Below are 15,867 nucleotides of genomic sequence, written 5' to 3'. Positions count from 1 at the left end.
CCTTTATCATTATGTGCTGCCCGATTGAAAGAAGAAAAAGTATACCGTTTGCTATACTGCAAATACTGCAATTTCCCAGTTATGGGACTAATAAAGGATTCTCTTATCTTATATTAAATCATTACTGAGCATCAATAAATTGATGCTGAGCTGTAGCTGTGAGGGCCTCTCAATCTGTTTATGTGTGGACAAGATGTCTGACCTTTATTTCCCTGGAGGACAATGGAGCAGAAGAAGGGATAATGATGTTGACAGCCTGTGGTTTTGTGTTATGTTGAGGTTAGACTAACGATAAAAAGAAGACGAGCGCAATTAAGCATATTTTTGGCTGAGTGAGGAAGAAAGCTGTGTTTTCTTATACATATCTGTTAAGTAGTCCTGTTGTCACTGTCTGTATGTTACCACACACACACACACACACACTGACAGAGACTTTAGGCATTGAATTTGACTCCAAAAGACTCCAAAAGGTCAAGGGTGCAGCTATGCCAACTCACCTCACTTTGCTGCTTCTTATCAGCATTACAGCTTACTGTGTCAGACATTGTGCAGACAAAACCATAAATCACTGGTCGTTGTCCAGCTGACGGTTACTGATCAACACCAGCTGAAACTGGACAGAAAAAACGATGTAGAGGCAAAAGAGAACCAACAGGCAGATAGTCACATGACAAACGGTCACATTTTTTAAAGTAATATTATCAAGACATCTGCCAAATATGTGACCGACCAGGACAAAATGACATGATTCTGACTCAATAAGCCTGTTCAAATAGATATCAACTGCTCCTTACTATCCAAACTGTTAGTCAAAAAAAATCTAATATAAAAAAATAAAGAACAAACATCAGTTTTTGTCCAGCTCCAAGTAATGTTATGTCACAGAGCTGATCATCACTGGAGATCGTGAGGACTTAAGTGGATAAGAGACCGCATGTGGGCCACATTCCACTCCTGCCCTTTTCCCTTTCTCTGCTCCCCTCTTCCACCATTATTTGTGCCTTTTATACTGTATGTGGGCAGTTTCTTTCTCCCTCTCCCTTTCTGTCTGCCCTCTTTCTTCAGTGTGCAGACAAAGCCTGCGTTGTCTGCTGAAATGCTGCTTTGCGAGGACAGGCTTTAGGTCAGCGTCTCATGGAATGCCTTGAGAACCATCTAGTGAGGGAGTGTGTAAATGTGCAGGTCTGTGCCCAGTTCAGCTCCTTCTGGCTCTGTGAGTCATCTAATCAGCCATTACAGAGCACACAGGCCCTGCAGCGATAACATGAGGGAGAACACCAGAAAGGAGGGCAGCTCTAACTTCTGACTAATTTCAAGCTTTGGAATTCTGGGCTGTGATTTGCAGAGGACAGCTACTGCAAACACACCAGTTGCTGTGTATCTCTGTTTCTTCTATTCCCTATTTGGTTGAAATCATGTCTTGTTTCCCTCTGTCTCTCCTACTCTAGCTCATTGCATTGTTTATGCTGTCTGGGCTGATCTCACAAAAACGAATACTGGTATTTCTGGCAAAATTACAGAATTATTGATTAACTAATCTGCCATCTTTCTCCCTGTCTAATGTCTGCTTCTGTGTGTTCGCTGAGAAGATTTCAGTAAACACAGCTTACAGCGTGTGCAGACTGCACCCTCATGTCACTGGGTATTATGCCAATATTGTCCCTCTTAGGCACTTTGGGTATGTTTTGTTTACGCCCGTTTCCAAGGGAGTTTAACTGAAGTCTTTATGATGGCGTTATGCTTAGAGATCTTGTGTCAGAAGCTGAAGTTGCCTGAAGCACCATTTTATTGCTGCAAATCTGACAAACCCTCAGGCATCGCTGAGCTGCGTAGATTACAGAACTGATCTGCTGCAAACACACTAACAGGGGGGAAGTTGAGATATATTTGTCAGTGTAAGTCGGATTTGAGGTGTGGTACGATGTGTGTGTGCCAGTAGGAGGGGCAGCTGTAAGTGGACAGCATTCACCGCCTCAGCACTCAGTAGCACTCCGCACCTCTGTGGCTCAGGACTCACCTCTCAGCACCTACAGGGAAGTTTTGTGTTTGATTATATCTCAATGGAGGGCAGGATCACCTGTGGACTGCCGCTGCTTCTCTTCCTCTTGGGATGTGGGCGACTGCACGCCTTCAACCTGGACAGCGAGAATGCCCTGCGGAGGACCGGAGACCCAGGCAGCCTTTTCGGCTTCTCTCTCGTCATGCACCGGCAGCTTCGACCGGTGGATAAGAGAATGTAAGAGCCACACTATTTGCTGTAAAGTTGAGGGTGGTGGAGGTGGGGGGGAGCGAGGGTGGAGGCGCCTTGTTCACTGGCCTCGGAAACACGCTACATATCATTAAAATAACTTCTGTAACCATGTAATTAAAGTGTCACAGCAGCAGTAGACGACTGTGGGTTTACTTGCGATCGTTAGAGCTGCTGCAGCAGATGAGAAATCCCGTCTGCTTCTGAGGCCTACACACGTACAAATGTCACCTGGGTGCTACATGCTAAGCAGTCATTTGAGCTCAGGTATGTCTCAGGTATTTTCCATCCAGTAGGCTCGAAGTTTTCCGTTAAATGTCAGCAAATTATTTTGTCCAACCTCTTTAAAAGTAACGTCCTGTACATTGTGCACCTGTTTTATGTTTAAGGACAGGCATAGCTCTTGTTAATATTTGTTCAGGTTTTCCCCCCAGGTTACTTATTTTTAGTGGACCTCCACACTTCTCTCTCTCTCTCTTTCTCTCTCTCTCTCTCTCTCTCTATCTCCTCTCATTTTTTAGCTGATTTTCTCCCAGACTGGTTTTAGGTCCCAAACATCTCACTGAATCATTGTTGGCATTTTTATGGGCATTGATTCAGAGGGTTTTGTCATTCTGAATAAAGGCCAACTGCCATCAAGTGGCCACTGGTTTGAATAACCCTAATATTAACTGACCTGAGATCAGTGTGGTGCAATTCTTTAATCTCTTTTAACTGTAATGAACCAACCAGAAATGTAAGCTTTTGTTAGCGTAGGGAGTATTCAGATCCCTTCAAAGTAACCATCAAAATGAGCTTTCACTCGACCCAGAAAAAATTGTGCCAGTGGCAGTGGTATATTGTTGTGTGTTATATACCTAATGTTAGTCATGCAGTTGTAATAAAAAAAGTAATATTTAAATATTATTGTTAATTGAGGAGAGTTTTATAGTTTAAACTACAACAATGGATAATGTTTTTTAAGCTCTTCATGTGTTTTGTATATAAAATCTTGATTAAATAAGTATATTTACAGAGTATAAAAGACAGTATCATGAAATAGTAAAATTCAAGAAAAGTACTACAAGTATCTTAAGTACTTGAGTAATATCCCAATATAGCGCAGGATACCATTTTGTGATACTGTAATGTAAAGTACATTGTGTAAATTAACTGGCTTTAACTGGCTTTTCACCAGCACGCAAGCTTTTCCATCTTGTAACTGTTCATGAGATGTGGTGAAACTGTTCTCCAGGTAGTGGTTTGTGTTTGTGCAGCTAACACACAGGGGTCAGCACGATGTGTTTCCCCTCTGCAAGGTATCCTGAACTATACGGCTCGGAGTTATTAAACGTCCCCACATCTTTCAGCGTCCTCTCCACAGAGGTCAGACACTGCTGTTAAACTTATTTACACACACACACACACACACACACAGTGGCAGAAGTGTCCTAGTTTTAGGCTGTGTCTAAATGAAAGACACATGGTGATCAGCACAAGACCAGAGCAACAACAAAGTCCCCCTGCTTCAGTTTGTTATTTACAGATAGGCCTACGAGTGCAGATAATGTAGACTGAACTGATTGAGCGGAGGTGCCCTATACTGAAACAACTGGATCAGTCAAGAAGTAGATCGTCAGAAACTTAATGTAATTTAATGTCATTTTTAAGCAAAAACAAGGCAAATGTTTGCATGTTTTTCTGGTTTTCCTCATTGTCTGTGAGAGCTAACTGAGTACCTCTGAGTTATGGACTGTCTTACCTGCAATTTCAACATGGCAGTTGTGGCTCTGGGAAGTACCGATGAACATTTTTCATCGGTCGTTGGACGTTTTATTGGGTAAACCACTGATTAATGGAAAAAGAAATTGGCGGATTAATCACAGATGAAATAATGTGGTTTGTATCTTGAAGGCTCGTTTCTGACACGTGTACAGTCACATTTTCACATGATTTATTGCCATTGACACAAATCTATTTGATTTGCTGAACAAGTCCTTTACATTGTGCTCTCGTCCTTCATCAGTAGCATGCGAATGTTACATTATGACACTAGTTTGAATGTGTGTGTGCATGTTTGAGCAGGAAGCCACGTTTGTTTGGCACTGACGCTGCTCGCACTGCTGTTACAGAGGTGGAATGTGCTTTCGCTATGTATCTGTGTGTGTGGACATGAATTCATTCGCTGCCTGTGGATGCATGTATGTGTACGTGTGTGTGAGCGAGTGCCTGATTGGTGTGTTTTAATGGTGCTGATGCATGTTGTGGCGGAGCACTGAGGCGTTGCCTTGTTGCCTTGTTGCCTTGTCACTTGGAAGAGTGTCAGAGAGCTCAGTGTCCTGCTTGATTCACACCAAACCTGAGGCAAAAAAGGAGAAGAGATAGACAGATTTTCTCTCTCTGCAAGAATTCACTAAAGTACATTGCATCAACATGACGGAGTGTGTGTGTGTGTGTGTGTGCTTGTGTGTCCTAACTGCTGGGTGTGCATGGTGAGTCATAGCTTGCCAACAGTACGTGCTAACTTTTATTTAGTCTTATATTTTTCAATGTCTTTCGTGCCCTACAGGGATGAATGTTACATGTACCTGCAGGAGAGGGCAGGAGCTGATGGGATCTTGTATATGTCCGTCCGTGTGTGTACATGAGTGTGTGTGTGAGTAGCTTTCCGTTCTGGTCATAATTGCCAGATGGAGCTGTCTGTATAATAAAATCAAGAGGGAAAGCACAGAATGCATGAAGAGATGAGGGAGGAGGAGACAGAGCGAGAGTTAAAACAAGTTTCAGAGCTTTGTGTGTGTGTGTGTGTGTGAAATAAACTGTCTCTGGAGAAATGTAGCACAAAGAGTAAAGGATATAGAGACATGCTGAAAGGAGGAGGAAAGCAAGACATGCCAATATGTTAAATAGTAATGTCAATATCATGCTGAGTCTATATTCCAGAAATGATAGAGGAGATAAGAAGAGTGTAAAGGGTAGTATTTAAGCCATTTTTGTGTGTGTGTGTGTGTGTGTGTGTGTGAGTATATATGGTCTCCGTATGAGCGTCAGATTTCCCACCTCCCTTCAGTTCAGGTCAGCTGAGGTTATCCAGGATCAAAGGGGGAGCCTAAGGAGTTGAAGAAAACAAAGAGAAGCTGGTTGAAAGTATGCAGAGAGGAGCATAAATCAGTTTTATATCTGGGCACCAAACATAAGCTGTTATTCAACCAGGCCGAGTTAGCGGCCTCGATCCTGGCAGACAGATGTGAGTAACGTATGACATGAACCTCTCGATCTGCAACCCATTTGGAGGTGAACGCCTCTGTTTGATAGGGTGCCGCTGGCTGTCGCTAAGCAACGGGCCGTACCCTGGCTGGGCAGCCAGTTAGCTGCAGTAAGAAGAAACAGCACACCTCTCTCGATGGGATGCCTCTCTAATGGTCCGAGTGTCACTGCCAGTATGTGTGTCTGTGTGTGTGTCTATCTGTTTTGGGAACTGCTGCGCACTTGTATCCAACCACACACACATATACAAACACACACTCTCTCTCTGTTTGTCTTTGTCCTTCCTGTGGTCTAAGCCTGTGTGTTGGAGCTTCCTCTGCTGGTAGTAAATGATTAGATAAACAGCTGTGTCCCTGTCAGTGAGCTTTATGACAGTGTTACGCCCTGACACATCATGTCAGCACTTCACTCTTTGAGGGCACCAAATTTTGATAATTTTATCAATAAAGATAAAACTTTTCTATGGAAAGTCGTCTCCGATTTAGATTCCTGAACAAGAGTTTTTATAATTTGGATCCTGTATAAGCAGCTGCTTTCTGTTGCCTGAGCAATTTAATTGTTCAGGCTACCAGTAACATAACACTGATAAATTGCGTTATTTTATTTTCACCTCATTGCGTTGCAGTCTGTGCAGTCGGCTGCATTTAAATAACAACAGGAAATAGCTAAACAAGACCCTGAATGAGGATCACATTGTCATTATGTAGAAGCATAAGTCCCAGTATCCAGTCTCTGTTAATGCAGCAGAGACCCCAGACCCAGTGACCCCATTTCCCAGAGTCCCAGTGTGTCTTGGCAGAGCAATTTCCGTCCATTCTCCTGACTTCCTGTGTCTCAGCCGGTAATGGGAGTGGGGATGAGCCCACCTGGGACTGGCTGTTCGTCTCGAATCCTCCTTTTGAAAGTGATGACTCATTTGAATCGGACTCATCTCTGACTGATGAGCACGTGCCCTAACAGTTTCTGTGAACAGTTGACTGTGTCGTATAAAATGTCGAGTGTCACTCACCCTCCTTGTGCTTTAAAAAAAAGGCTGGATTGGACACTTGATAGGTGGAATAACTGTGCAAATTATAGTGCAGCGGTTTTTCAAACCAGAGCTAAACCAATCCAGTGGTTAAAATGGGATAAACAGTTTAGACTTGGCTGCAGAAGGAGTGTGTTTCTTCTCCTAATGCATTGTATTTTAGATACATTTCTGCTTACTTCTTCAGTTTTGCCTGTAAAACTTTTACATCTCATAACGGCAGCATAAGACTGTCGACTAACCTTGTGAACAGTTTCAATCAGCCATATTTTTTGCCATTTATTAAATAGATTTATTGTCCATTGCTAATCCCCGTCTGAAATCAATATTCATGATGATTTATGCTTGTCTGTAAAATACCTTTATAGTTTTAAATCATCTTGCACATGCAGTTAGTGTTGACTATTGAGGCCTACAGTGCAGACATGCTGATCATATTAGGCCTCAGCTCTTCACTCCGCCTATATGTCTCTGTAAATTCCCTCCCACATGGTGTGCATGTGTGTCTGAGAATGCTTTGTGTTCTGGCTAAAAATGACTGATGCTTAATCACATCTGGTGAAGACAGTAGGCTGTACAACATTAACTCTGGAGGTCATCAGACTAAGACAAGACAAACACAGAGAGAGATTATGGGACGTACAGAGTTTGGCGTATTGACAGTGCAATGTGTGTGTGCGTGCGCGCCCTAAACTCCATCATAAACTTCCACAAAGTATCAGTTCGAAGGATGGCATCCATATTGCTTGATTTACTCTGTAGGAAATCCATGGAACTGGATGCCAATCACCAAGACCTGCATGCAGCATTTGCCCTTGTCCTTTCTCCACAAAGGCAGCCTCTGTGTGCGCGTGGAAAGAGATAGAAAGCCTGGTTCAATCAACCACAGCAGGCGTTTTGAAAGGGGTCTTTGACTCTGTTGGGCTGTGAAGACATGGAACGTCGGTTTGGTGGCGGATGTGTGTGCTTATGCTTGTGAATATGGCTGCTATGTGACACAGTAGACTGGAATGTGTGATAACATAATGCATGAGTGGAAGAAATGCCAAAATGGTAGATTGCAGATGAGTGCTTGAGCTTGTTTCACAATGTGCATTTGATCGAGCTGCGTATGTCTTCACTGATTCATTTGTGTGTCTGTTACAGGCTGCTGGTCGGTGCTCCCAAAGCAAAATCCTGGAGTGGTCAAAAGGCAAAAGTGACAGGAGGACTGTACAGCTGTGAACTGGGCTCAAATGATTGTGTCAGAGTTAAATTTGATGAAGGCGGTGAGATATTTGCTGATATGTTTGCTTTTCTCTCATATGATTTTGGTTATTTTAGATCATTTTTTTCCACCAATATTAGAGTCACAGTATCCTCTTTGTGCTTATTTTGGTCCCTTTTTCTGTGTAGAGGACCTAACCAGAGAAAGCAAAGAGAACCAGTGGATGGGAGTGTCAGTGAGCAGCCAGGGGCCAGGAGGCAAGGTTATGGTAAGACTGTGTGTTTCTGTGTCCGAGCATGACATTGAAACTCAACATCGAGTTGACATTACAAACTTAGCTGTAGAGCTGAAACAATTAGTCGATTAATCAATTTGTCATCCGGTAAAAAAATGAATCAGCAACTAATTTGATAATCCAATAATCATTTCAGTCATTTTCCAAGCAGAAAAGCCGAAAATTGTCAGGTTATTGATTCTGTTTTATATGATTGTGAGGTGAATATAATGGAGTTTGGGTAGTTGGTTGGTCTCAGAAAAAAGTTTCATAACTTCTCATCCCATTTGATTTTAAGCCCAGCTGTGTGTTTTTTGTGTGTCCCTGGTAGACCTGTGCCCATCGCTACCAGCGACGGAGCAACGTGAACACACCCATCGAATCCCGCAGCATTATTGGCCGTTGCTACGTGCTGAGTCAGGACTTGACTATCAATTCTGCGTCGAGTGAAGATGGGGGTAGCTGGCATTTCTGTGAAAGTCGACGTAGAGGCCATGAGTTGTTTGGCTCCTGCCAGCAGGGCATATCTGCCAAATTCGACAAGGACTACCACTACCTCATCTTTGGGGCTCCTGGAGCATACAATTGGAAAGGTAGTCAACACTACTGTTGCGTTATTGTGTTATGGGTTCATTGGTCATCCTTTCATTGCAAGACGGATCTTTCCTGTCTTAACCCGTCCTGTCTCATGTTGTCTCCTCTACTCCAGGTGTGGTACGCTTGGAACAGAACAACAGCACTCTCTTAGAGATGGGCATCTATGATGACGGTCCTTTTGAGGTGGGGGATGAGGACGAGAAGAACCCTGATTTGGTCCCCGCTCCTGCCAACAGCTACCTGGGTAAATCACAGCTCGCCCCCTCTGTCCATTCATTTGCAATCTTACACTGTCTGTTCAGCTACTCCACTGTCACAAAGAAGAGTTCTCACGTTCCTGACTGCCTCTGACTGTGTAAGCAAGCATGATTTCTCCATTGCTCAGGTTTCTCTCTGGACTCGGGGAAGAGTCTGACCAAGAAGGGCCAGCTGACGGTGGTGGCGGGAGCTCCCAGAGCGAACCACAGTGGGGCAGTGGTGCTCCTGAAGAAAGGCGATGACACAAGCAACATCCTGCTAGAAGAGTACACCCTGGAAGGGGAAGGGCTCGCCTCATCTTTTGGCTACGATCTGGCTGTGCTGGATCTCAACGGGGATGGGTGAGTGACGGAGGGTGACACTCACAACCTGTAACTCCTGCTTCGCTCTTACTGTATACTCACCAACAAGTTGTGCTCCTGTTTGTCAGTTGGCAGGACATAGTGGTGGGGGCACCTCAGTACTTTGAGAAGGAGGGAGAAATCGGTGGTGCCGTCTACGTCTACGTCAACAAAGCTGGAAAGTGGAACAAAGTCACACCCACCAGAATAGATGGACCTCAGGACTCCATGTTTGGTCTGGCTGTGGAACATTTGGGGGACATCAATCAGGATGGTTACCATGGTGAGGCTGCTATGTCTGTGCTTGTGCATATGTATATTTATCTCTGTATATTTAGCTGATTATTCTCAGTTCTCCTTCTCCGTATGTACCTGTGTAAGTCTCTGTTGTTGTTCTGTTGTTGTTCCAGATTTTGCTGTGGGAGCTCCTTATGAGAATGCAGGTGCAGGGACGGTTTACATATACCACGGATCAGCAACGGGTCTTAGCTCTAAGAAAGCCGCACAGGTATGTAATAAACTGTTGTAATAATTAACTTCACTTTTTCAACTGCTACAGTGTTTGTTTTGCAAGGAAGGAAGGTTTGAAGCTTGGCATGGCTTTGGATAAATACATGGTGTACACTAAGTGGCTGTAAATGTAAATTGGTGTTCCTCTGGCTTTAGGTTCTGTCAGGCCAGCCTTTAGGACTCAGGCTGTTTGGCTACTCTTTGGCAGGCAACATGGACCTGGACCAGAACTCCTATCCTGACCTAGCTGTCGGATCCCTCTCTGACTCAGTCTTTGTCTACAGGTGAGAAAACTGGTGTGTTTTTCTTACTATACATCTCTGATCATGGTTATAGAGTTGTTCACTGAGTTCTGTCCTCTCAGAGCACGTCCAGTAATTAACATCAAGAAAGAAATCAAGTTCTCACCGAAGGAAATCGACCTCACCAAGAAGAACTGTGGCAACACCTTCTGGTATGTGTGATTTTGTTTTTCCTTTTTGTGTCAAATGTGAATGAAAGATCCAGTTCGTAAAAGACATTTAATCTTTGATAATTAAGTAGAATCACAATGACATTTTTCCCTCTATTAATTTCTCGACATTCCTCAAACTTATGTGGAAAAACACTGTACCAGTACTGTTTCTGACTGTGGATAAACTGCATTCTGTCCCCAGCTTGGATGTTGAGGCATGTTTCACCTACACTGCAAACCCCAGTAGCTACTCTCCTCGTCTGAGTAAGCTGAGCCATCTTTTTGTTTATTAAAGCAAAATTAGCTTCTTTTTGTCAAAAAAACATATTTTGTAATTATATTGACACATACTAAAAAGGACATGAAAGGCTTGCACAAAATGGTATTTTCCTGTCTCTTACGTCCCTGTCTTTGTCCCATCTAGATGTGGCGTACTCCTTGGAGGTCGATGCAGACCACAGGAAGAACGGTCTTATCCCCAGGGGGACCTTCTCACAGAGCACTGGAAATGGCTACGAATCCAAAGGGACCATCACCATGGACAGCAAAGGAAAGAAAGTGTGCATTACACGTCAGATCGCCATAGTGGTAGGGACTCTCTCTCTGTCTCTGTCTGGAGATTCGTCTCTTTTGATCAGAGTGCTTTGTGGGTAGTGTCTGATGTTGTGTAATGTCATCATTTTGCAGGAAAATATCAGAGACAAGCTGCGGGGGATCCCCATCGATGTGTCGGTGGAAATCCAGGACGCCAAACGTAAACGCAGACAGAGCTCTGATTCTGAGCTGGCACCTGTCCTGGACGCCAGTGAGCCACAGACAACTCGATCAGAAGTGTGTAGATACAGTAGAAACACTTTGACAGATAGATTTTAAAGACATGCAGTAGTTTTGTTGATGTTGCCACTGTATCTGTGTAAACTTGTGTGTGTTAGGTGAATTTCCTGAAGGAGGGTTGCGGCAGCGACAACGTGTGTCAGAGCAACTTGCAGGTGAAATATCGCTATGGCTACAGGACAACTGATGAAGACGGATTCACCCCATTAGAACTGTAAGAGCACACACAAACACGCCTTGTTCATAAGAGTATTATTTGAATATGTGTTTTAAGGCTGGTTCCCTAAGACACAGCCATTCATCAGTGCCCATGCTCATAACTTCTGTCTGTTTAAAGTGAGAATGGCGTGCCGGTGATTTCGCTCAGTGACCAAAAGGACATCGCCTTGGAGGTCACAGTGACCAATAAAGATGGAGATGATGCATACGAAGCCTCAGTGTTGGCCTCCTTCCCACGCTCCCTTACCTACTCTGCTTTCCGCGTCCCACCTAACGTGAGCCTTGCTTTTTCTCACACTCTCTCTCTCTCTCTCTCTCTCTCTCACTCTCTCACACACACACACACACATATACCAATTTGTGTCTCTTGTGTCTCTCTGACTGGAACCTGTTATTGATTCCAGGAGCGGCAGGTAACCTGTGTAGCCAATAAAAATGGTTCTCAGACCGATTGTGAGCTTGGAAACCCCTTCAAACGTGACTCAAAGGTGAGTGAAAATCGCCTTTTGGCATCGTCTGCCTCTTCTGCATAAGTGCTACTGTTAATGCCTAACCAAATGTCTCCATGTTTGTGCATAAAGACGACTTTCTATATTATCCTGGGTACATCAGGCATCTCTCTCAACACCACTGAACTGGCGATTGATCTTCAGCTGGAGACGTAAATATTGATTTACACTTTTTGAATAATCAGGAGGTTGATTTTTAAATGATGGTTGCTTTGATTGTCATCTCATTAATTTGAACCTCTGAGAGAGGTTTGGGGTTTCATTCCTGCTTGAGTCTTAGAAAAAATAATTCTGTGGATACAGCAGAAATGCTCCTGGGGTTGTCCTCAGCATAATTATCGATTAGCATTTGTAGTTCATCTAACCTGTATGTAACATCTGTTCTGACAGGACAAGTGACCAGCAGAAAATACCCCTTGTTGAAGCGAAGGCAAAGGTGGTCATCATGTTGCAGCTTTCTGTATCAGGGTGAGAAACAAACACGCACACAATATAAATAAGAAATGCAAACCTATGGAGATTCTTGCTGCTAACTGTACTTCTCTGTCTTCACAGACAAACCCAACCATCTCAGGTCTACTTTGCAGGAGAGGTCAAAGGTGAGGCAGCCATGAAGACTGAGAGTGAAATCGGCAGCGCCATCACACACCACTTCAGAGTGAGTACAGAAAAGCTGGGAAGTTGTTTCTTCTTCAGAGTGGCTCTTTCTCTACAGCACTGTTAAAATGCAGCTACATGTGCTTTAGTTAGATAATTCATACTATATCATCTGTGGTAGATGACCTTGTTCCCTTATATGTTTACAGATCATCAATCTGGGTAAGCGCCTGACAGACTTGGGCACTGCCACCTTGGACATACACTGGCCAAAGGAGACAGAGGAGGGGAAGTGGTTGCTCTACTTGATGAAGATCAGCTCTACTGGAGTGGAGCACATTCGGTGCACTCCAGAACAGGAGGTCAACCCTCTCAAAATGGTCAGTGAAAACATCAGTATGGTGTGCTGGTCACTCTGCCTGCACGTATACTTCAAACAGCAGTTTAGGTATCTGGCGGAAGAAATGAGCACTTTATAGATTTAGACAAATAAACAAGTCGAGGTCAATGTAATAGGTGATAGTACTTTTTCTTCTCTGCTTGAAGGAACCAAGTAACACCAGGAAAAGAAGATCGACAGAAAACACCCAAGGAAGTGACGAGGGCACAATTTCACGTTTAATTGACAAGAAGACATATAAAACTCTGGTAAAACTACACTACAAGTTCTGTTCTTTTGGTTTATACTATGATGATTTACATGCTTCTGCAACCACTATTAGGGGACTCCAGCAGTAATGTCTATGCTCATGTGTTTGTTGACAGTCCTGTGACAGTGGGGCAAAATGTGTGAGGATAAAGTGCCCCCTGCAGGGCATGGACAGTAATGCAGTCATCACTCTCAAGTCTCGCCTCTGGAACGGCACCTTCATAGAGGTAACCCAACAGAGTGGAAGAAAATCATGTGTTTTGACTTAGCCATTTGGTCAGGATTTGAGATGGGTAGCTGGGTAGATGGGTAATGGGTAAGGAACATTTTTTTGTAGTAGTTATGCAATGTTAAATGACCATGAAAAATTGGGTGTTTGACTTACCAAATACTAAAACTAAATACTAAAAACACAAGACATTTAAGAATGTTTTGACTTAATAACTAGCTGTATCAACTTTTCACCAGACATCCTTACAAAAAAAGCCATCATTTCCATAAATTCATTGTTCATTTTAAATCATATATCTTCATGACACAAAACACTATTCATAAATGAGAGCACTTAGAAAACCTCCATGACTCATATATGGAGGATTGTATACACCTTTTCAACTTTGTAGGCAGCCTCGTACATAAAATGTACAAGTTATTTTTTTTATTTAAAGGGAGCAGAATTATTGTAGGGAGTTAATAAATTATTTTACTATTTTCTTTAATTATTGCCAGAACCATCTAAACTTGACATTCCCCTTTTGTCTTTAAACAGGGTTTTTCTGACTTACATCATGTGGAGGTGATAGTGAAGGCCTCTCTGCATGTTGATAGCACAGTAAAGAACACAGTGCTGCAAAACGCTGAGACGCAGGTAATTCAAACATTCAAAAAACCCGAGCTTGTGCGTAATATAAATAAAGAATGAAAATACATTTAACACTCTCATCCAGATATTTTAAAACCAATGTTCTGCCACTGATTTTCTGTCCCACAGTTGAGACTGACGGTGTTCCCAGAGAGGCGTGCAGCCCAGTATGGAGGAGTGCCATGGTGGATCATCGTGCTGTCCGTCCTGCTGGGGCTGCTTTTGCTTGCCCTGTTGGCTTTCCTTCTCTGGAAGGTAATGGACTGGGACACACAGTAACCCAACCATAAAAAAACATGCATCACATCTACATTTTTGTATTTTTAACTGAAAAACAGAACAACTGTAGGTTTGCATACAAGCAAAAAAAGCATATTTTCTAACAATTTGCCTCTCTTCAGTGTGGAGTCTTTGGGAAAAAGAATAAAGAGGACCCATCAGAAAAAGAGAGACTGACATCAAATGCATAAAAAAGAGAGAGGGTAAAATTACCCTGCTTGATATGAATGGGTGAAATGTTTTTTCTCGCTTCTTTTTTGCTATAAAAACGCTGCTTTCTGGAATTACGCCGGTAGTGGGCAGTTCTCACACTGACATGAATGCTACTGTAAAAGCTGACTGTAAAAGCTGAAAGAATTGATGCCTGAAAGTTTTTCACACGATTATGTGTGAATCATTATATTTTACCTGCATGGCCAGCAAGGTGATGGCTGATAAGCAATGACTGTTATTTAATGCTCTGAGGATCACCATGGGGGCTGTTCTGCATCTCTTTGATGTTCTCTTGTTTCCGGTTTCTCTTTTTCTGCCTATTGCACATGCAGTTAACTTGGTCTGCAGGTTTCTTTCGCTGTACATTTAAAAACAGGGGCATTAGGCCATGTTTCCTATCTTAAAGAGGAGTGCAGATGTCTTATCTACACCTCTTGGATTCATTGCATTATGGTTCCTCTCTGTGAAACAGATTGATGACATCAAATGTTTCCTCGTCTTTCTTTGCTTTCTCTCAATGTCTTTAAATAGCTCCCCCCCATATTGATTTTGTTTCCCTTTTCCTTTCTCCAGTGTGGCTTTTTTAAGCGAGCAAAATATGAAGATAAGGTTCCCAGTTACAATGCTGTTCGGATTAAACGGGAGGAGAGAGGAATAAAGCCTGGGAATGGTAACTGGGAAAGCCTGGAAAAGAAGCCCTGGATGACAACCTGGCATGACAAAGAACATTATTCTTAACATCCAATGAGATCTGAATCCACGTAGATTCCTGTCGCTTACTGATAATTGCCCAGTTTTATTTTTTTTCCTGCCTTGTTTTTTACACAGCATGGACTGTAAATATCAAAAAGCTAAAATATTTGTTTAAAAAAAAAAAATCTTTTTTGTAAGACAAAATACTTGATCAAACATTCTGCCTTAGGGGCTGAATTGATCCTGGATAAAGTCCACATGAAATCAGTGGAGAAGGAGCGTTGCAGTGTGGGAGCCGATCCTGCACCACAGCTGACAGAGCTTGTTTTGTACGTTTGCTGCATTCAGTGTTGACCTGGGGAGGGAGGGGAGTTGTTTTTGTTTTGTTTTTTTTTTCTTTTAAGTTTTTGTACATCTTTTTCAAAGTTTTGCGTAATGTATGTATTTATTTGTCGTGATGACTACTTCATGTTACATGCCCCCACAGGCCAAAGAGTCATGCAATGCAAACACGGACGACTTTTCTTTTCAATTAGAATGTGTTTATTTCCCCCGTTTTCTTTAAATCCACTGTGCATCTGCCTTAAACTTGTTGATCAATCAATACTTTTAATGCTTGAGGTGCCTTAGGTTTTACACTATGGAGGAAGTGAAATTTATCCCACAGCAGTCGAGCACTTCGTTTGTAAACAGATAACCAAGCCTCTAGCAGAAGTCACCTTTTATTCACTGGCTGTAAAATAGGGAGAGAGTGAGAGCGAACAAAGAATTTCTTGAATAAAAAACTTTTTAAATGTCATATCCAGGTGTTCTGCATGTGATTATTCAAGGACAAATGAATACGTTTTTT

The 15,867-nt window shown here is 42.8% G+C and overlaps 1 protein-coding gene across 2 annotated transcripts; it reads left to right on the top strand.

The window, feature by feature from the left end:
* The first annotated feature begins 1,884 nt into the window (after positions 1–1,884).
* Positions 1,885–15,816, top strand: LOC124069106 (integrin alpha-6-like). Of its 2 annotated transcripts, XM_046407877.1 has the most exons (26): positions 1,885–2,236; positions 7,668–7,789; positions 7,917–7,996; positions 8,334–8,595; positions 8,712–8,843; positions 8,985–9,198; positions 9,288–9,481; positions 9,609–9,706; positions 9,865–9,992; positions 10,073–10,162; positions 10,365–10,426; positions 10,587–10,750; positions 10,850–10,993; positions 11,095–11,210; positions 11,334–11,490; positions 11,620–11,703; positions 11,797–11,876; positions 12,115–12,192; positions 12,280–12,382; positions 12,531–12,701; positions 12,868–12,969; positions 13,087–13,197; positions 13,740–13,838; positions 13,962–14,087; positions 14,234–14,314; positions 14,898–15,037. In XM_046407877.1, exons 1-25 carry the CDS (start codon positions 2,061–2,063, stop codon positions 14,300–14,302), a joined length of 3,162 nt encoding a protein of 1,053 aa, XP_046263833.1. In that variant the 5' UTR covers positions 1,885–2,060; the 3' UTR covers positions 14,303–14,314; positions 14,898–15,037. The 2 variants fall into 2 exon arrangements, with proteins under 2 accessions (XP_046263833.1, XP_046263832.1); XM_046407876.1 differs by lacking the exon at positions 14,234–14,314 and having other exon boundaries at positions 1,886–2,236; positions 14,898–15,816.
* Positions 15,817–15,867: the final 51 nt, after the last annotated feature.

Source organism: Scatophagus argus, chromosome 13, assembly GCF_020382885.2.
Source record: "Scatophagus argus isolate fScaArg1 chromosome 13, fScaArg1.pri, whole genome shotgun sequence".
Lineage (NCBI taxonomy): Eukaryota > Metazoa > Chordata > Actinopteri > Scatophagidae > Scatophagus > Scatophagus argus.
Note: the sequence above shows the minus strand (reverse complement) of the source record. Positions and strands in the feature narration are given on the sequence as shown.